The 22,436-nt window shown below is 43.4% G+C and overlaps 1 protein-coding gene across 2 annotated transcripts in view; it reads right to left on the bottom strand.

The window, feature by feature from the left end:
• Positions 1 to 22,436, bottom strand: part of CLPTM1 (CLPTM1 regulator of GABA type A receptor forward trafficking) — a 47,988-nt gene that overhangs the window by 9,893 nt on the left and 15,659 nt on the right. For both annotated transcript variants that reach the window (XR_013625044.1, XM_068131115.2), the window contains exons 8-13: positions 17,581 to 17,825; positions 14,267 to 14,360; positions 11,027 to 11,217; positions 8,644 to 8,739; positions 8,176 to 8,311; positions 3,079 to 3,246 (exon numbers count right to left, since the gene is read on the bottom strand). Coding sequence is in view for 1 of the 2 variants with exons in the window: in XM_068131115.2 (XP_067987216.2) it covers positions 3,079 to 3,246; positions 8,176 to 8,311; positions 8,644 to 8,739; positions 11,027 to 11,217; positions 14,267 to 14,360; positions 17,581 to 17,825 (930 nt within the window). In the remaining variant the exon portion in view is untranslated. The remainder of the gene's footprint in view (positions 1 to 3,078; positions 3,247 to 8,175; positions 8,312 to 8,643; positions 8,740 to 11,026; positions 11,218 to 14,266; positions 14,361 to 17,580; positions 17,826 to 22,436) is intronic.

Genomic DNA, 22,436 nt, shown 5'->3' with positions numbered 1-22,436 from the left:
GGTGCGGTTGCAGAATGGTGTTGTGAATGGGTGCATTAGTGTTGTGGAAATGGCTGGGCGTGTAGCCTGTTAGTGTGTGTAGTTGGTTGGGCACTCCACCACTGTGAGGATGTCGGCCAGGTGAGGCCGCAGGTGGGCTCTGGGAGCCGGTAGTTGTGAGTGGGTGCCTGAGGATCCCAGGTGTGGATCGGGCAGCCCAGTGCCAGAGAGGGCACGGAGTGGGGAGAGAGCCAGAGGGCCTTCCCCTGGTAGTTAGGTTAGGGTAAGGAGCAGGTAAGCTCGGAGGCAACTGCAGTGGTGGAGGTGTGCAGGTGGGTAGACCCACTGGGAGAGGTACACGTCGCAGCCCAGAAATTGTACGAGGGCACCGGGAGATGAATCGGGGGAGTGAGACCCCAAATTGAAGAGCACCACAGTTTGGCCAATGGGAATTGGTTTTTAGAACCCATAGTGTAAGAGGGCCAATGGTTTGGCCGGAGAAAGACCCCGGGTAGTGTAAAGTTGTTAAAGTCATTTAGGAGATAGTTAGGATTGATGAACCTGTCGCACCATACGCAGCCACTTGCCTGTGGTGATGATGATGACTCCACACCTGTGTTTTCTTTGTTTGTGTTGCAGAAATGAGAATTGCTGTTGGATTTGTGAGACGCATCACGACGTGGATGAGACATTGGGGTGATTCCATCTCTCCCTCCCTAGGAGGGACTGATGATGAATTGGTGATGGCAAATTTTGATGTTGAGTTGAAAATGGCAAATTTGATTGGTTAGGAGGGAGAGAAGACGAATTTGGTATATGGGAGGAACGGGGAAGACAGTAGGGATGTTTGTTGATTTGTAAAGTAGATGTTTATGGGTAGTGTTGTGTTGTGTGGATACAGTAAGGGGTAAGGGAGGGGCCATGTAGGTTACCTGGTGGGGGGGGGGGGGCGTACGATAGGAACGTACCTGTCTCACCTGGTTCCCATGTGCCCCCAGTGTGCATCACCTTACATTGCGTGCACTTTTGCGCCCTTACCACCTTACTCACTTGTTTCTTCTTTTGTCTCCCACCTCCGAGGATCTGGCTTTGGGGTAGAGAGAGAGGAGAGAGAGGTGCTGGCTGCGCAGTTGTGGGCCTGCACTTTCGCTGTTTGCTGCCGGGATCGATACACCATATGGACCGCAATGTTTGTGGCCACCCACAATGGACCGCAGTTCGTTTGCGGCCAAGCACCACCCGGGGATGGACCTATGGATCAACGTGGCACCTATGCCATACAGGTGAACCACTAATAGTTAACACCACCAAGTGCACCACAAGAAGAGCAAGAGACACCTGCAGGGTTAGGGGTTGTCGAATTTATTTTTATTCCAATGAACAATGGTGACTGCACCGATTGGTGGTGGGGTGGTGCTGTTGATGCTCGGGAAGGGTGCTCTGCACGTTATTAAAGGCCGTCGGCCACAGAGCACTCGTGGGTTGGTGTATCGATGTTGGCAAGCGCGCTCTCTCTATGCATAACATCTGCATGTGTTCCTCCAAAAACAGGTCCTGGATCGTAGTGTAGATATCAGCGTAATCTTGTAAATAATGCTCCCTACCGGCTGTATGTTTAGTTTGAGAATTCTTTCCGGATTCGGTTATCCTGTGGGTGTGTTTCTGTGAGGAGAAGGGTGCAACGTCGCAGGGGGACATATTTACTCATTTGTGAATATCTGTAAAACTGTCGCACTCAGGGTAGAGTTAATAGTAGAGGGAACTACATTGCGTGCCACACTAAAGTAGGTAAAAATTTATCGGGTCGGGACGCCCCGAGGGTAGAGAAGGGTGCAATGTTGCGAATATGGAATTTGGCCTCCATATCCGCTTGTAAATATTCCCCTATTTTCTCCAATACTCCCCAACTTTCCCCAATCCCCCATTCCCTAGTCCCATTGCATGTAAATAACAATCAGTAGAGCCGACCTTCCCCTTATTCCCCCATTAAATGTCGTGCCCAGGTCCACCGCACCACACGTAGACAACTTTCGGACATCTTCCTAGTTATTCTTATTCTATGTCAGTTAAGGCCTCGTTTCCATTAATTATGACTCTTCGTTGCACCAGAATGTGATTATATGGCATCAGTAGTGAGTTTAGGACCTTTCCCATACCTCCTTCCATCTTCTTCCCCAACAATTACAACAACAACAGAGGAGATGGCGGCGGAGCGGGGGAGGATGCGTCCTCACACCGGCTCGATTAGCTCCAGACCATGCGCTCCACGGGGTTACCACGAAGGGGCTCCTTGTCAGCTCCTCGTCAAGGGCGGAGCCTGGTAAACCCCCCGCACGCACCCAATGAGAAGCAACGTGCCGATTCCACGAGGCGGAGCTAACGAGCCGAGGGCGTGTCACTCCCCGCGGGATATACGCGGCCACGCGCCGGATGTGACGAGAGATGCGCCCCGAGCTGGAGAAAGAAGGACCTGCGAGCGCTGAGAGAGAAAGGCCCGCCTGTGAAAGAACGTCCCCTCCGAGCGCTGTGAAACCTCCCGCATCTCTGGACCGGACCGGGTCGATTCTAACCTTTGAGCACAGGTGCACCTGGAGCCATCGACAACCGCTTTCCTGCCATCAACCCCCGTGTGAGTCAGCTTTGTCCCGTTTATCTGTCGTCTGTTGGGAATAATATAAGATTGTGTCTAAGTGCCTGTCTTCCTATGATGTACCTCTCGTCCTTGTAATCTAACCTTTCCGTACGAATATAATCTCCTCCGGAGGTCTTGAGAATTGAAACATTGGTGTCGTATTGTGTTATTGTAATCCAGCCGGGTGTCTTCTTTTTCTTATTGAGCCAGCATCGCGCGACTAGTCAACGTTCGGGCACAATCGGGTAACTTGTGCAGACGTGGTCATACCATAAAACCGCTCGGTAAATAACATCCAAGCCACGTCTGTAACAATATGTATGTGTATGCATGTATGTTCACATATTTTACATTTATTTTAAAGGTTAAAATATATATATATATATATATATATATATATATACACACATATACAGATATATATATACACACATATACACACACGACGCTCGTCAAATCGAACTCACCATCTCTCAAACAGCCTATTCTGTACATCATGGGCATCTTTATAACAAACGCAAAAAGGTCATCGATGAACGTGTTCAAGGCCTTGTAGGTGAGCATGCGCCAAGGAAGGTGAGCGACAGACTTCAACTTGTAATTAATGAAGAGCTGAGGAGTCATTGTGATGAATCCTGGCAGGGAACAAGATCACAGAACGAACAGGAAACACGACATTATTTCATTAGTCTTGATAACAGGATTAAAAATAAAACTAGTGCTATACATACACATCACCTGTGGTGGGTTTATTGTGCTCGAGGTTTGCACCTGGGTCACAAGTGGAAGCAATTTGGAAACATTTCAGAAATGCATCGATAGGACAATCTTCTTCGTTCTTATGTAGCACAAGGCTGCAGGTTGGCATCATTGGTCAAGATGCCACTGATGCAGTGCCCTCTGCTGGTTAGGGCAGGAATTTGTAATTTGTTCATGGTGCCGGCGATAGCTCGCCTACTCTTCACAAAGGACAACGTTGGATATTTAATATCCAAATAATGCCGGTAGACGGGACGCCCGTTTAACGTTCATCCGAGGGATGGCAACACATCGACGAATCACTGTGCCTGTGAAACACCGGGACGACAGTTTATAGCTGGATCGGGATTCAAATCCAGGTCTGAAGGCTTAGAGGTGAGTGTGTGTACATCATGACCATCCTGCCAGCCTGATAGAACAATGAGTTGAATAAGTTTTTATTTTTTCCATTTAAAATTATTTTGATCGTTTACATCACTGTTGAACTTTATGTTTTTGCCTGTTTAGCATTCCCAGTCCAAACCCACTACTCAAGTTACAGAGATCCCAGGATCAAATCCCTTAAACTAGGTTTGTCCATTTTCAAACTGTCCTGGTAATCCATGTAAAAATGTGAGAATGTCTCCTAATGTCCTTATTCTGCCTGTGATAAATGTACAAGGCCCACCACGAACACCACTTTCATACATCAATGTGTACGAAATAGAAAATGTGTGGAACACGCTAGATTTGGCCCTGTGGAAATGTAACAAGTTACGTTTTGTGTTATTTACTTGCTATTGGTTAAACTCCTCAGAATCAGACAATTCATTCATATTCATATACAAAGTCGATGCTTGTGGAAAAGCGAGAACAAAACAGAACAGAAAGAACACAGTAAAGCAGGGAACACACACCAGTAGTAGTAAGGTAGAGGGACACGAGGAAGAATGGCCATGGGGATGAATAAGAGCAAGGGTGGACGGGAGGGAGAGAGAGGGAAACACAGGGTTAAAAATATATATTACGTGAGACACGGGGTGAAAAAGATGGATACAAGTTCAACAATAAATGGGGAGAAAGACGAAGGCAAAATCAGGGATGAAACAAATAGAACAAACAAGTCAGGAGACGACGATGGTTCACGAGCGAGCGGTATTCAGTGACAAAGGACAGGCTGTTAGCGAAACAGGCCCGGAAATGTCAAAACAAAGGTTACTGACCTTGAAATGAGATAGAAAATAATGTATAATTAGTTATGAGGTTAGTTAGCTGCACAATACCGAAAATTCGGTGAAAAAGGAAATTGGGAAAAATATATATATATACTGTATATATATATAGAGTATATATATATATATATATGAAAAATCGAGCTCCATGGGGCTAGCTAGACACATGACATTGGCCTAACCAAATATCGAAACCCCTGTCAGATTCCACCAAACCCCTCGGAGAAGATGTAGCTTGAACTTGATTACCCCCTAAAAAGACATCTTTTTTGGGCATGGCTCCGCCCACAATGGGCGCAATACGCCCACTCTAGGCAAGACAACTAGATAATATCAACCTCCCACCCAAGTTTCATCAAGATCGGATGATATCGGGTAGTTATGCTGCAGACAGACACACAGACAGACACACACATGACGAATATAGTGGTCACTTGATAACTCGTGAACCAAAAGTGGGAGAGGGAGAGAGAGTGGAGAAAACAACCTGTAAATTAAACTAAAAATTATCTTTAAACTAGAAATGAAACAGCATTTTCATTGTACATCGCTGAATTGGGAAACAAACTATTTTGGAGGTCAAAGGTCAACTCTAGGTCAAACTTCTAAAATCGATTTTCATTTGACAAATCACTTTTCATCCTATCTACTTGAAAATTAAACTAATTACATAGTGCATCGCTGAATTGGGAAACCAACTATTTTTGAGGTCAAAGGTCAACTCAAGGTCAAACTTCTAATATCAATTTTCATCCGAGAAATCAATTTTAACCCGACCTTTGATTAAGATCGTCAATTATAATCTTAATGAAATGGACAATTTGATGTATCCATGGCAACATTTCATTTTGGGGAGGGGTGGATTTTGCAAGTATCGTGCTCTGCATGACGTCTTCTCCTTTGTTTGTTTGTTTGTTTCGTGGTTGCCTTTAGTTCAGTACGGGTAAGAGGTTTTGATTATTGAGGTCATAGTTTATTGCCATTTACTGCATAGGCTTTCATTTTGCATGACTACCACGTTTGATCGGTCACATGATGCAAATTGGTGCAGCACTGGGCCGCATTAAGATTTCCAATCTGCATGGTAATGCGGTTGTCAGACGCAGATCCGACAGGGAAGTCTTGAAGCAGAGGACTGTTGCGGTCGCTTTGACGCAACCCTCCGGATTCAAACTGGGAAACCGGAACGACCGGCGTCTTCATCAATGGGTTAACAGTCATTTTGCAAGCATCATGAGCTTAACTGCCTCCTCCTACAGTGAAGTTCTGTCACTCAAGCTTTTGGATTTCACTATCTGCCATGATCTTTCCTGGGAAAACCACATTTCCAAGCTGGCCTTCAAATGGCCAGTCGCCGTCTGGGCATCCTCCATGCGAAGTCCTTTTTGGGCACTTCTGAGCTCACCACATTCAAAGCTTTCAAAGGGTACACCAAAGACAGTTAGCGTGGCATCACCAAGTCTCTAAGGGAGGAGCCAGGTTCGAAGGTTCATTCTTGAGGTTGGACAGATGTTTTCTGGCTCTCCTCAGAGTGGACACACTTGTTGCCGACTTTTTGGAATGATCCGAGGTTACTTTTGGTCAGATGAACCTTGTAAGAGAAGGCAAGTTGTTTAAAAGCAGCTGGTTCACCACAGGACTTGGTTGACCAAGGGCAGGAGGATGGTAAGGTAGCTGCAGATGAGATGGGATTCATCCGTGCATGAGTGAGAGCGGGCTTTTGTGGAAGACTTCCCAGGTGGCATCAATATCAGCGGTAATGGAGATATAACAACAATCCTGAAATTGCACTCTTTGCCAGTCAGCCCAAGTGAAGTGTGTTACGGATTCGTCACTTCTGTTGTTGTGGTTTTCATCCACTGTAAATATTTTTGATTCCATGTACTATTATTGTTGTCGTTTAAGGGAGCTAGAGGTTACTATTTTCAAAAGGTGAAAAAGTCAATGTTTTAAATGAAACCGGAACCAGACGACGACGAAGAGGAAGAGGAGAAAGAGAAGGCGGAGCGAGTGAGTTTGACAAGAAAGCCGAGCTGCTTTGAAGTCTGAGCGAACGTTGACGAACGAGAGTCACGAGTGAACTTTGGGTTTCCCAGGAAAGGGATTCCTGCGACAGAGTTGTTATCGCTGTAACAGATCAACCTGCGTGACAGGTTTTGCGGTTGATTCCGGAGAGAATCATCAGAGTGCCGTTACGCCACGAGAGCGGGCCGTCGCCATTTTGACTCGCGCAGGACTTGCGCTTCGCTCAAGGTTTCATCTCGCTTCAACCATTTTCATCGCATTCCGATGTTAATCTGGTGTGTGTGTGTGCAACGTGGCTTTTGAAGGTTAATTTGCGGTTCCCGACTGAGCCGTGGAACGTCCATACCCGAGGGTGTGATTTCCCGGTCGCCTTGAGGGCGCCTTTGCGCAGCTTTGGCCACGTGACTGTGACTGTCATCCGAACGGGATTCTGATCTCGATTAGACGTCGTTCTGACAATCGCTGGAGCGGATCGACTTTGGCTTGATGCCGGAATACGACTTTGGCTTGATGCCGGAATAGAGACATTGGGGAATGTTCTTCTTTTCGCTCACTTGGAGCACAGTGAGTTTATATTGTACGAACCTGATGGTACCATCATCGGAAATATATATTGGTTGTACAAGTGATTACTATTGTTGTTGTACTGTTATTCTTGTGTGATCTTAATACAATATTTATTTGTTGGTAACAATTGGTGTGGCTTCACCATTGATCTTTGACATACAAAATAACACATCTTTCTGCCGCGACTCCTCTCGGGGCTCAAAGGTACACCGTGACCAGGGGGTTTGGGGAGGAGCACGTAACAAGTGCAAGACTCTGCAGTAGCTCTCTGACACCAACCAGAGATGCTTACTCACAAAAACATGATCAGGTGCACCAATTGGAGCAGTGGAGGAACAGGAGACCTTGGCAGAAATTTTGCTTCTTACTTTTATTCTGTGCAAGCAGCTGCATTCAAATTGCCAATATGAATAGTTTAAAACCTGTAAAATGTTTGTGTGAACCATTGCTTAAGATTACTTTGTTAGCGTTTTTTTGGCCCCGCCCCTCCGAATGAACTCCGTCAGACCGATCTGTCCATGTACGAGATATTTCAAAAACCGTTGAACATTCAACTTTCGTGTTGCAGATATCTCTTCATGACAATACCTCAACCTGATTAGACCACGGCTGTGATTGGCCGAATTGCGTTACCATGGCAAGCATCTTGGTAACTTGGTTTGTGTACGCGATATTTAAAAACAACGTTCAAGATTTCGCTTTCATATTATGGTACATACCACCAAAAAGGCGGGGGACCTAGCGTATCAGCTCCTCGTTTGTTTTAGTGCACTGAACTCATCTGTTCACTACATAGTGCTCCTGAGTCATTCCTACTTCCTCAAGAAAAATAAATAAACAATTACAAAGATTAAGGATCCACAGGAAAGAAAGTCATCTATTTTCTCAACAGTGGATAAAATTTAAAGTGTACAAGAAAACTATAAAATTACAAGGAAAGGAAGTTACACGACGAATAATGATAAGGACAGAAGCGGGGTTGAGGGAAGGGGTTGGACATACCAAAAGTGAGCAAAAATCCGTACAGCATCCCGAGTACCCAGGAGTACCAACTCTTATGCTCTTGATACACAAGGCTGTACATGCAGTAGCATCCAAGTAAAGGAAACAGCACCCAGGACAAGTAGCGGAATGCCATCTGTCCACAAAAAAGAAGAACACCTGCTGAATCGGTGAGCATCCATCAGATATAGCACCACAGAGTTGGGGAAGGGGGTGTGAAGTGGGGGGGGGGGGGGGATGTGAGGGGATGCTATGTTTGAGGAGTGTGGAGCCGGCGTCACAGCTGATGATACGCGGGGTAGAAGGATGCTGTTGAAGAAGCGCACACAGGGAGAAGGGGAAACCGCGGCCAAACACGGAGATAGACATAGCAATGAACATTGTCTGCAGAATGTAAAGTTATAGCCCCAAGAATACAAACATTTTGAATGAGAAATCAATCTGCCACCAACACATTTCTGGACTTACGTCATCATATTCTTTTGTTGAACTTTCAATGTAAGTCGACTTGTCCTCGAACTTTATTTTGGGGATTATGTTTGCAAACATATCTTCCCTGTCCACCTGCAGACGGTGAAGGGGAAATAACAATTAAACATAAAACATTGCTTTATTCAACAAATACACAGCACCATAGGATGTATACAAAGCCTTTTGGGGTTTTTAATGCAAAGTCAAGGCTCATTGAAAAGTGAGATGGTAGACCGTTCAAATAATGCACCTGCAGTGAGTGGGGTACACCATCCCATCGGGGAGAGCAGTACGTACTCCATTTGAGCTACCACGAAGGTTGCTAGCGAGTAGTTAGGATGAATCATAACCCGAAGACCGCCCATAGCCCGAAGACCGTCCATAGCCCGAAGACCGTCCATAGCCCTAAGACCGTCCATAGCCCTAAGACCGTCCATAGCCCTAAGACCGTCCATAGCCCTAAGACCGTCCATAGCCCTAAGACCCTCCATAACCCTAAGACCCTCCATAACCCTAATACCCCCCATAACCCTAAGACCCCCCATAACCCTAAGACCCTCCATAACCCTATGACCCTCCATAACCCTAAGACCCTCCATAACCCTAAGACCCTCCATAACCCCAAGACCCTCCATAACCCCAAGACCCTCCATAACCCCAAGACCCTCCATAACCCTAAGACCCTTCATAACCCCAAGACCCTTGATCCAAGACCTTTTAGTTCCCCCAAGACCTTCATAACCCGAAGACCCTTAATAACTCTAAGACCCTTTATGAACCTAAGACCCGACTGACCCAATTAGAACCCTTAATCCCCAAGACCTCATAGATATAGACCCTGTTAGACATTCTGAGGGCCTTCTGCAATTACATTTGAAGTTCACCAGTCATAATCAAAAGGGCCCCCATTGATAAACCACATTTGTACAAAGCTAAGAGAGCACAAAATAGAATTAAATAATTAATTTTCTCTGTTTTCTTTCAGGTTCTGCTCATATTGGTTAGTGGCATTGGGAAAAGTCCCATGTGGAACAGAAAATGTCCCACTTGGTGAAGACAAAACTGTCCAGACAACAATTTCACCCACATCATAATCAAGTGGGATTTTTTTGTGATTTTATTATTGCCAAACCTCAGGAATTTTTCAAGATATCAGATGGAAACTTACACAGCTTATTTGTACATGTGTATATACATGTATATAATCTGGTCAAATTAGTCAAAGGTTAATCAATGCCATCCAAAACATGTAAAATACCTATTAAGCAGCAATTAGAAAATATATCAAACAATTATGCACGACATTCCATCATGTAAAACACTTGATAGGTCAAATTTCCCAAATTACCAAATTGCTGTTTCCATGGCAACTATTGTTTCTTTAGATTTCACAAGTATCGTATGCACGACGTCTTTCCAGTTTGTTTTTGTTTGTTTGTTTGTCTGGGTGAGCAGGATATCTCAAAACGTTGTGGATGGATTCGGACTAAATTTGGTGGAGAGGTTGAGTGTATGACACCGCCAAAATGAGTAGATTTTGGTGAAGATCTGGATGAGAATTTTTTTTCTTTTTTTTTTTAAGTTATTCTTCACCACTGAGGTCAATCATGGGGCTAGAAACGACCTATAGCACAATATCTCAAAAATTTATGGATGGATTCAGACGAATGTTAGTGGACAGGTTGGTAGTGCGACAAGGACACCTTGATTCGATTTTGGTGAAGTTCCAGATAATTTTTTTTTTTTTCCTATGTGATGCTTCACCATTGAGAGATAGGGCCAAAAACGATATACAGTATAGCACGATATTTCAAAAGGTTGTGGATGAGTCGGGCCAAAAGTCCCACGTTAGGTGACTAGAAAAAAGGTTAGGTGACAAGAACAAGCCGATTAGAATTTGGTTCAGGTCCGAATCCAGATCCGGCCCATCAGTGGGATCCAAAACATGGGAATCCAAAACTGTACGGAAGGAAGTGGGATCCAAAACTGTTCGGCCTCGTGGAGGTATGCGCACAAGTGAGCGCCGTTCGAGTGCACTTTTAAATTCATTTTCTCTGAAACTGCTTGAACGATTGACAAAACTCAACACAAGAGTGGGCACCCATGAAGAAAGTTAACAAAGTTACGTGATTATTGGATGGAAAATGCGGCCGGCATTCCACAAAGTCTGTTTTCTGCAGGCATGGGTTGCAGGGCGTTTCATGTACCAGGAATAAAAGGTTGAGGCTGAGTGAAATCAATAAAAACTATATTATTTCCAAAGGCTTTTACAAATGAATCAAACTATTGTTTAAAGAATGAATGAATGAATGAATGTACAAATGATTGTTTAAAGAACAAGTAAAAATAAAATAAAAACCTGCCTTTAACAACATCTCACCTTCACATTCATGACCTTAGTGACCTTCCAGAGGTCAATGAGTAGGCCAACGAAGACGCTGATTTGCACCACGAAATTTGTCTCGTTGTCCAGGATATACAGAAGAACCACCGCCGATTGGAAGACCCCAAAGAAAACGGAGCGAACGGACAGTCCTTCCAGAGACTGACGGCTGTTCCAGAACTGGATGTCTGACAAAAACAGACTTACATGAAACCAGCATTAAAGGAAATAATGTCATTTTATGCAGCAAAAACTGGATCTATCAAAAACTGAAAAAAAGGCCGACGATTCTACCAAAAAAAGGTTTTGCAGCCATGTTGGCCAACTGACGGTGCGGTTAGTAGCGTAGCTGCTGACACTATGAGACTACAACTGAACTACCGTAAAACTTTGACTATAACGCGCACTTTTTTGTTTTTTAACCCAAAAATCTTTTTAAAGTTAGGGGTGCATACGATACATAGGTCCACTTTTTTTGTATGTTATTTTTTCAGATTGAAACGATCGTCGAGGACGTCTTCGAAAACGGAAATGGAAATACTCAAAGAACAACAACAAAGAATAGCTGAATGCTTAATATAGAATATATAATCTGTAAGTTCACAATCATGAAGTAAGTAAGTAAAGCAGTGTTCTATTAAGTGTTGATTTTAATTTCTGGCAAATTCAAAAGTTATTATACGAATGAAAAAAATTATACCGGTAATTGAATGGACGTTGGAAATGCTGTGATGTCTTGGAGCATCTCCATAGTCTGATGTTCACCTGAGATATTCCGTCGAATTCCCGCCCAGCACCTCTGTTGCTGTGATCTTCAGCGTATCAAACAATATTTAGTTTTTGAGCCGCGGTGTATGATCGTCGTCGAGAACTCAGGGTTAATTACGGTAAGAAAACTAGTGGAAATAGAAGTCGCTTGTAAATCTGATGAACAACTGAATTTTTTTTTTTTTTGTGTATACAAGATCGAGGCTCGTGAAAGAGCTAACATTAATCACACAAAAAGTCAAACCGACACATAAAACACAAAATAAGGGGAGCGGTAGACAAGATGGGGAGAGAGGGGGAAGGACACAAACACAACATTTGAGAGCAGGGACATCGAGATGAAGCTGTTAAAGAACACTTGGGTTTTATCATAAAATATAGCCAATCATCAGCAACTTGAGTACCACGTGATTGTCGTCCGACAATAGGCTACAGGTTGCTTCGTTGTATTGCTATCCGACTCCCGCCGTTTATTTAATATGTACTGCTATGTTTAAACTTTGCGCAATCACAACTGAACATCGTGATTGATACGATTTACGACTGTCGTAAATTTAGTTCCTTGACCTGCCGCGATATTCTTTCATTGGCGCCGCTCTGTTCAACTATTACAAAATTGTGGCCGACAGTCTTGGTTGAGATGTACTTCGCCGTTTTTGACAGATGTAATAACATGTTTTACGTCGATATTTTTTTCATTTGAGTGCTGAAATGGGGGTGCGTATTATATATAGGTCTATAGATTTTTACACCGCGACAAAAGTCCAAGTTGGGGGTGCGCGTTATGCACAGAGGTGCGTTATTGTCGAAGTTTTACGGCAACTGATTTGCACAATTCATGTTGATAGTAATCATCCCAACTGCAACTTAAAGTTATTTTTACCTAGGGTGGACACGTCGTAAAGCACCCCTTGTTGGTCAGGAGCCCTGCAGGAAGTGGTGATATGCTAAAGGGGTTCATGGTCACCGTGATATTTAAGAGACAAACATGTATAACACACTCTGGTGATGTCCCCAAACTGCCCCACTCTCTTCCTCCACACTCATACATCTTCCAATATGCAAATTTATGGAGGATAACTCAAAATTGTCCAACTTTACGGTTGAAGCAAACGCCTCGTGGATAAAAAGCAGGTGGACATTGAATCCTTTTTGCCTCTCGTTACTCAGAAGCGCTCTCTAACTTGTCTAACATGTCCGTTCCCACTGCTCCACAAGCAAGGCCCCATCGTTTCAGTTAACAGTCTGATAGATCACAAGACAAAATAATTTAACATGGTATATTTTGGTTCTTCAGATAATTACAGCTTGTTCTTCAAGTAATATACATAGGCAAAGTTATAAGAACAACGATTTAATTATTTAACTTGTTAGGTGAACAATGTGTCATTTTGTGCATATTCATGGATGAGGGTCCATAAACAAGTCGGCGTTCTTTGCCCGATCAGATACTGCACTGTCTCAAGCCTACGTTAGATGGGTTACAAATGTGTTCCATGCTTTAATTAGAAAATAACAAAGGTTGGCAATACCTGAGACATTGTAGAATAAACAAGTTGATGACATTTAGTTGACAGTTGATTTAGTTGACAGGACAGTCGATGACATCCTCCTCTCTCACCACATTCAAATCATCACTCAAGACCCACCTGTTCAACACCGCATTCAACCCCTGACCGTCTCTTCTCCTTCTCCTTCCTTTCTGTTTGGTTATTTAACTTATGTATTTTTGTCTTTTTTGTCTTTGTTTTACGTACTATGTCAAAGCGTCTTTGGGTTTCTTGAAAAGCGCTATACAAAATAAATGTATTATTATTATTATTATTATTTACCACATTCAAAAATAAAATTTCAGCAAAACAGCAACCAGTCAACCATCCACCTGACCCCCAGGGAATAAAACAAATAGCAGGAAGATAAAGATTCCATCCAAATCCCGGGGATGAAAACAAATGGTGGGAGGAGGGAGATTCTATCCGACCCTCAGGGGTCTGCTGAAGGGTCTTTTAAACTTTTGATCTCATATGCGCACTTTACGACGTGTCCAAACTTTTGATGTGGTATGCGCACTCGCCACTGAGCTGTCTAAGGCTGGGTGTGAATCTCGACCCAGCTACAAACTACCATCCTGGTGTCTCACATGCAGGGCGATTAATCAGTGTGCGTGCCGTCCCTTTGATGGACATGAAACTGGGTGTTCCGTCTTACGGCATTAGTTGATTAACGTTAAAAATCCCATGGTATCCTTCACAAAGAGTAGGTGAGTTATCACCAACAGCCTGAACAAATTAGAAATTCCTACTCTCACCTACAGGGTACACTGCATCAGCAGCACAGCTGCGCTCCTAGCAACGATGCAACCAGCGGCCGGAGAATGCATATGGAATTAATTAACCATCACGTAAATAACCAAAGGGTAGTGTGTGCAGCCTATTGAAACAAACTAGTTATCATGAAGAGAATACTGACCGTTTTTGAAAGCAAGAAATTCAAATATGCTGTGCACAATCGAGACGATGACGGTGAGGACAAGAAGATAAGGATTGGTCTCAAGCAGAGCAACCTGCAAAAGGGAAATAGTCAAAGAAAGAACACTTCACTTCATGCATCAAACACATTCATCACAAGCAAACGGAAAATTAACCGACGCAGCAATAACAAAGCAAGCTAACTACCACAACGGATTATAATCATCAAATTAACTGAACAAGATTAGAATCCAAGCAATAATCAAGGGAGGAGCAAAGTGCCCCTCCCTTTATATGAGGGATCGTTTCTCTGTATGCAGCTTTTCCATGAATGAATGATCGTTTTAAGGCCATTTTCCCCGCTAGAGCGGGGGTTAGCCTTGCGGGCCCCATGACAATCATGGTTCCCTGTTTGAGGTAATGTTTTTTTTATGGCCGGATGCCCTTCCTGACGCCAACCCTTGGTCATGCTCTTATGATGCGCAGGGATACGGTGTACCTATTCTAAATCGGGGTACACACCGGGATCATTCCTCCCAGCAAGCTGGTACTCAATTTGCCGACCTCGGAAGGATGACAGGCTGAGTCAACCCCCCTGGCGTTAATTCAGCGATCGACCGGGATTCGAACCCAGGATCCTCGGATCCCAAGCCGGCACCCTTACCGCTAAGCCAACACCAGGCTAGCTAGCTTTTACATGGGGACTGCAAATTCGTTTCTTGGCTTCTACTGGACGAAACCCGCTGCAAATTTCAGAAGTAAATGCTTTGTACGTTGAGGTAATATGTTCCTAATTTCAGCAACGTCCGTTTCTGCATTCTTGAGTTTTATTGAGAAAACCCTCAATCACGTTGGCGTCTGTCAGTCCGTCCGTCCCCCCAAAATGTGTTGGCGCTCATATCTAAAGGACTACATTGAAACGAGCTGAAACCTGGAATATACTGTTGCGGATATGAGGACTGTATATTTTTTTGATTGTGTGAATTATTATTATTGTTTATTCTGCGCCCCCTGCCTCCGGAGCTGTGTAAAGGTCAAAGGGCATCCCATAATTAGTCCACAAGCATACACGTCAGCCAATAATAGAATACCCCTGTTCGATAGTTATATCTTATTCTGTGTTTTAGGGTAAGGCTGTGTCTCCCATTAATTGAAGTACTCCATTGCACCAAGTGAAAGAGATAGATTCCCTTCATTCCCATTCCCAAAACCTCCATTCCCCCTTTTCGTCGTTTGGCAATTACCTCCCCTCCAATAACCGCCATTGACCACGAGGCAGGGTCGGAGAAGAAAGGCGTGTCTCCACCTCGTCATAGAGGGGAGGAGTGAGCCAGCCCCACTCGACCAACCATGAGCCAGGGGTTTGGCTAGAGAGGGCGGAGGAAGAGCGATCGGGGAGGTTCAAAAAGGTTGAGGGGCGGGGCCTATATAACCCACAGCGCGACGCTCCCCAAGGAGTCGAGCTTTGAAGAAGAAAGAGAGGCGCGGAGAGGAGGGAATGAGCAGGCGTGACCGCAGCTAAAATCCGCAGCGCGACGCTCCCAAAAGAGAAGCTGAGACAAGCTTTGAGAGAGGAGCTTTGACCGGCAGACAAAAGGGAGCCCAAGCCGTAGAGGAAGAAGAGAGAGGGTCCAAGAAGCAGAGCTGAGTTGTGTGGTTTTGGTCGTCAGTGGTTGCGTTGTGGTGGTCAGTGGTTGCGTTGGTTGCGTTGGTTGCGTTGAGTTGTCGGTGGTGAGGAGTGCTTGGACCAAGAGAACATAGAGAACATCCAAGGAGAGGACATCCCAGAAAGCACAAAGCCTGTTGTAATCCTGGAAAAGCAGCGGCTGCCACAGCAGCAACAACACCCAACAGCCGCTTGGGGCCTGGACGGCGGTTTTGAGCAGGGCCGCGAAGGAACGGCGGCTGCTAAACGCGCCGATCGTGCTGCACAATACAGCTCCAAGCCATCCTCTCCTTCCAGCCAATTCCTATCATCATTCCCCGTGTGAGTCGTCTTTGTTTGTTCTGTCCTGGGTAGGTAATTAAGTCTGTATAAGCTAGTATTTTCCCTGTGTCTCTAAAAGCTTCTGTATATTATTTTCTTATCTTTCCTTCTCCTTGGTTATTTTGAGCCTGTAAATAGTAAATAAATTTAGTAGTATTTTCAACCCTTTTCTCATCTTCTTATTCCTTCTCTTCACATCCGTCGTCTTTGTCTTTTCCCTGATTGAATAGCTGTGGCGCGATACGGCCAACGTCTGGGTGAATCGGGTGAGTCGGGGAACAACTGTTCGGTCGCGGAGCCTTCGCTCGGCAAACAACATCCTTAACCGCGTACCGTAACAATACATTGGCCAATAGGTCTAGTTAATGGCTTTCAAAACAAATTCCACCGAAGTGCCATAGTTTTTGCTTTAAAATTAAATAAATATTAATATATTACATATAAATATAGATATATACACACTTGTACCTCTTCAAAATATTATTACAAAAAAATCGAATGTGCTGGACCAATGGCCTAATGGATAAAGCACCAGACTCCCAAGTTGGTGATTGTGGGTTTGAATCCCATCTGTGTTGAATTTTTTTTTATCCCCTTACTTTTTCCAAGTCTTTTATATCGTCGTCAATAAAGTCTTGCACGATGACAAATGCATTTTGTTCGTATTTAAAATGTATCTTGGGGAAAAATGCCAGAGGCATAGAAAAGGCCCCTTTATATGGGATTTTGCCATGTGGCAAACTATAGAAAAGAAGGGACATTCTTGGGAAACATGCCAGGGGCATAGAAAAGGCCCCTTTTGTCTGGTATGTGCCATGTGGCAAAGTGTAGAAAAGAAGGGACATTCCATAGCTTGGAGAAAATGCTGAACAATACAAAATAATTCAAAAATTTTTGTGTGCATGCTGGACTACCCTTGTGTTCTTAGAAGGAACCATGTAATGCTCTAGAAATGTTCACATGAAGGGGTGGTGCCAATTTGATTCATACACCTACATGAAGAAGTAAATGCATTTTAACCGATATATGTAGGGCGTCCCTCATATAGATATGTAGATATATGTAGGGCGTGTTTTCAAGAACGTAACTACGACGTTAACTGAGGAACAAGTGTATGCAGCAACTTTCCTCTGTGGAAAGGTGAATGCATATTGTATAATCTGTAAACATGAGCAATGAAGTTCTTTTGTTATCAACAATAATAATAATACAAGACACTACTTTTGAGCACCCACAATGACAGAAACTGACAAATGTACACAGACACGTACAGTACACGTGGCCCACCGACGTCAACTCGAGTACAAGCACAGTTCTCAATGACCAACCTTTACAGTGTCTTGCTCCTCATCAGACTGTTCATAAAGGTCATCCCCAAATACATTCCAAATTGATCGTGTGGACTGTGCCGCATACATCTGCCATTTCCACAAAGACAGTGGCGTGAATGACAGGTGCAAGGGAAGACTGGCCAGGCTGCTGTTAACCGGAAAGCAATCCTTCTGCAGGTTCCAGTAGTCATTGAGATAGAGAACAGGAAAGTAGTCTCCACTCAACTCATCAAAGTTCACATCTGAAGCAGAGGTTGTTGAACACACTCAACACAAAATCGGGCAGCATGTTTATTATTCGTTTAAACAAACATGGAGGTTTTTTTTTTTTTTCAGGGTAGAATTTTGTATTTTTACAAAGCAATTGCTAAAAACATTATTTTTTAATACTCAAACCAGAGTACATCAGAAACTAGAACGGCACTCAGTAGAGTGCATACCTCCACCTGGTGAACAGTTTACGTTTTGTATCCCACTGATAGGCCGGATCTGGTTTCAGACCTGAACCAAAATCTAATCGGCTAGTTCTTGTCGCCTGACCAACTCGTCCACCAAGTTCATTCATAACTCGCCCATAACTTTTTTAAATATCATGTTATATATCGCTTTTCACCCGATCTCTCAATGGTGAAGATTCACTTAAAAATTAAATAATTCCCGTATCCGAATCCATATTCAGATCTTCACCAAAATCGAAACGATTAGTCCTTGTCACACACCTCTCCACCAAGTTTCGTCCAAATCCATCCATACCTTTTTGAGATATCCTGCTATATGTCGGTTTTGACCCCATCACCCAATTTCATGTCTGTTGAATCATAAAAGTACCTGATTTAGAAACGATGCTTTCAGAGGGAAGAGGAAAACCAGGAAGCTTTAATGTAACGGTTCCAACGGTAGGACAACTTCAGAATAAAGCTCGACGGACCCAGAAGGAGCACACAAAAGTACTTCTCAAAGCAATATGAAACTAGAAAGAATGTGAAAATGCAAAGCCCATCCTCTTGTAGTCAGTCCTCAGTTCGTTTGTACTCATTCTCTTATTTTTCTGTATGCTCAAAATAACGAAAAGAATAAATAAATAAAAATACAACATGAAAAATGATAACTTATGCAGCCTTGACCTTTGAGCTTTATATCTAAATAGAGAACAGAGAACAAGCAAGCTTCTAGCTTCTAGAAATAGAGAACAAGCTTCTAGCTTTTGATTAGTGAACCAATTTTGTGACCCAATATGCAAATTCTAAAATTTCAGGTGAATTGGACAAAAGACGATTTTATGCAACCTTGACCTTTATATATATATATATATATATATATATATATATATATATATATATATATATATATATATATATAAAACAACAATACCTTTACATTAGTGAACCAATCCAGTGACCCAATATGCAAATTCCTGAAATTTCAGGTCAATCGGGTAAAAATTGGTGATTTTATACAACATTGACCATTGACCATAAATAAATAAAAATAATCAGCTTATTGCTTTTGATTGGGAACCAACTCGGTGACCCAATATGCAAATTCTTCAAATTTCAGGTCACTCGGATGAAAATTGACGATTTTATGTGACGCTGACCTTTGACCAAATTATTAATTTGACTTCTCCATATTCTCATAATAAAGCTATGTTGAAAATGTAATGACAAAACTCAAATGGTAAATTGAAATTTCAGGTCAATTGGGTGAAAATTTATGACTTTAGGTGACGCTGACCTTTAACTTTTTGATCTTTTGACAATAATTATTAATTTGCCTTCTCCATATTATCATAACTAGGGCATGCCCGTACTATATATATATATATCTAAAATTATATCCCCCCCCTCTATTTACATGAAATGGTTTGGTCCATTCGCAAAGCCAAAGCGAACGGCTTGCGAGTACGGTGACAATCCCCCCCCCCTCTATTTACATGAAATGGTTTGGTCCAAAGCGAACGGCTTGCGAGTACGGTGACAATCCCCCCCCCCCCCCCCCTCTATTTACATGAAATGGTTTGGTCCAAAGCGAACGGCTTGCGAGTACGGTGACAATCCCCCCCCCCCCCCCCTCTATTTACATGAAATGGTTTGGTCCAAAGCGAACGGCTTGCGAGTACGGTGACAATCCCCCCCCCTCTATTTACATGAAATGGTTTGGTCCAAAGCGAACGGCTTGCGGAGTTTGGTAAAGAAATCGCCATTGCGTGCACAAACGCGCAGGAAAGCGAAAGAATCGCAAATTAGTTTTAATTAGTTTTAAAACATAGTTTAACGCCAACATAGCGGCAACATAGTTTGCCAACGTGAAATAAATGAATACGCTCTCAAATGTGCCGTCCGAGGCAGAGTCTGTTCGCCACGTTCGGCACACGTGATAGCTCGCTGCTCTCTGATTGGTTGAATCGTTTTTTGGACATAGCTCGGTAACTACTTGTCCGATTAATATGAAACCTTGAAAAGGCACATCCTCGGGTCCCCAGCAATATACCTGGCAAGTTTCAAGTATATCGGACCCGTGGTTGTCGAGAAACAGCGGTCACAGACATACAGAGATTACTGGAATTATAGATAGACTAGGGCATGCCCGTACTATATATATATCTAAAATTATATCCCCCCCCTCTATTTACATGAAATGGTTTGGTCCAAAGCGAACGGCTTGCGAGTACGGTGACAATCCCCCCCCCTCTATTTACATGAAATGGTTTGGTCCAAAGCGAACGGCTTGCGAGTACGGTGACAATCCCCCCCCCTCTATTTACATGAAATGGTTTGGTCCAAAGCGAACGGCTTGCGGAGTTTGGTAAAGAAATCGCCATAGCGTGCACAAACGCGCAGGAAAGCGAAAGAATCGCAAATTAGTTTTAATTAGTTTTAAAACATAGTTTAACGCCAACATAGTTTGCCAACGTGAAATAAATGAATACGCTCTCAAATGTGCCGTCCGAGGCAGAGTCTGTTCGGCACGTTCGGCACACGTGATAGCTCGCTGCTCTCTGATTGGTTGAATCGTTTTTTGGACATAGCTCGGTAACTACTTGTCCGATTAATATGAAACCTTGAAAAGGCACATCCTCGGGTCCCCAGCAATATACCTGGCAAGTTTCAAGTATATCGGACCCGTGGTTGTCGAGAAACAGCGGTCACAGACAAACACACAGACATACACACATACACACACACACACACACAGAGATTACTGGAATTATAGATAGATAAAGGTTTGGTGAAAATTTGATGACAAAAGCTCAAATGGTAAAAAAAAGTTACGCCACGGGCACACACGGACGCACGCACGCACGCACGCACGCACGCACACACACACACACACACACACACACACACACACACACACACACACACACACACACACACACACACACACACACACACACACACACACACACACACACACACACACACGCACACACACACGTCTTCTGCAGGCTAAATATATAAAATAGTACATGGAAGAAGCACAAACAAGAGAGTCCCTGCGCAGTGTTGATAAAGGCAATGGGAAGGCTTACCTCCTCCATTTTTATTTGGACGAAGTTAGTTCACTTGTTGCATCATTGGACGCCACCATTTTGTCCGAATCTTGATGTTCCCCCCACCCGAAGTGTGAGTGGCAAATTTGATTGGTCGAGAAGGTGTGTCATTCGGCCAAAATACTGCTAATCTGAAGGTTTTTAGAAGTGCAAACAAGAGGATTTGTGTTTTACAATGTTCAAAGAAATCTCCCTCTGTCTGTCGATCTGGCATTAAACAAAATTGGAAATCATTTCTAACAAGAAACCTACTGTAGTAGGCAAGAATAACTAATTTAACATGTTTGAAATTTTGTTTTGTGTTTCTTTATTAAAAGAAATAAAGTTTTAAAGGTTGTAGAAAAAAAACAAAAAAACATTGCATCAGCAGTTTACCACAGTTGATGCGTTTGGGAAACACCGTCTTTTACACCACCGACTCAGACGTTTAATTAGTTATTCTTGCCTATTACAGTAGGTTTCTTGATTGGAATGATTTACAATGTTGTTTCGTGCCAGACAGACTGACTGAAGCAACGGTTTTACCCCGCAGTGCTTATGCGAGACAAGATGCCATATAATTTGCCAAATACAGAGCCAAAGTATTATTAAACTGCAGCTGATTCGTGGCCGACAGTGTTCAAAATACGAAATTAAATTTAAATTATTAAAGTAGTTTCTCTCAATCAAATCTCAAAGACTAACAGACACGCATACAGTATAAACCAATCGTTTCCCTCTGCTTTGCACTTCGCGCACGAGGTAACTACAGTCGTCGACAGCACCAACAACAAAAATAACAAAGTACGTGTTTTACTTCATTTTACATCATCGAGGTTCACAGATACACATGTACTATGTTTGTGATGTGCAACATGCTGTCCTTGGTTTAACGTTCATCATGTCCTTTGGGGTGTTTGTACACACCGAGCACATATAAAAACCACCGTTTAGAGGCCATTTTTCCCCGCAAAGCAGGGGTTGGCCTTTTCGGGGACCGTGGTAGTTGTTGTTTTTTGGTCCCCTTTTTGAAGCAATGTTTTACGGCCGGATGCCCTTCCTGACGCCAACCCTTTTTGCCGCCTTCAACGACAAACAGGGAATTACCAGTGAACTGGTACTCAAATTAGCCGACCTCGGAAGGATGACAGGCTGAGTCAACCCCCCTGGCATTAATTCGGCGATCGACCGAGATTCGAACCCAGGATCCTAGGATCCTAAGCCGGCACCCTAGCCGCTAGCCCAACACCAGGGTTGGTGCACCTTGTGCTATCAACCGACCTGTCCTTCCTTGCCATCAATCCCTGTGTAAGTCAGTCTT

This window comes from Myxine glutinosa, chromosome 11, assembly GCF_964187855.1.
Source record: "Myxine glutinosa chromosome 11, kmMyxGlut1.1, whole genome shotgun sequence".
In the NCBI taxonomy this organism is placed as follows: Eukaryota; Metazoa; Chordata; class Myxini; order Myxiniformes; family Myxinidae; genus Myxine; species Myxine glutinosa.
The sequence above is the reverse complement of the archived record's forward strand: the minus strand, read 5'-3'. Positions and strand labels throughout refer to the sequence as shown.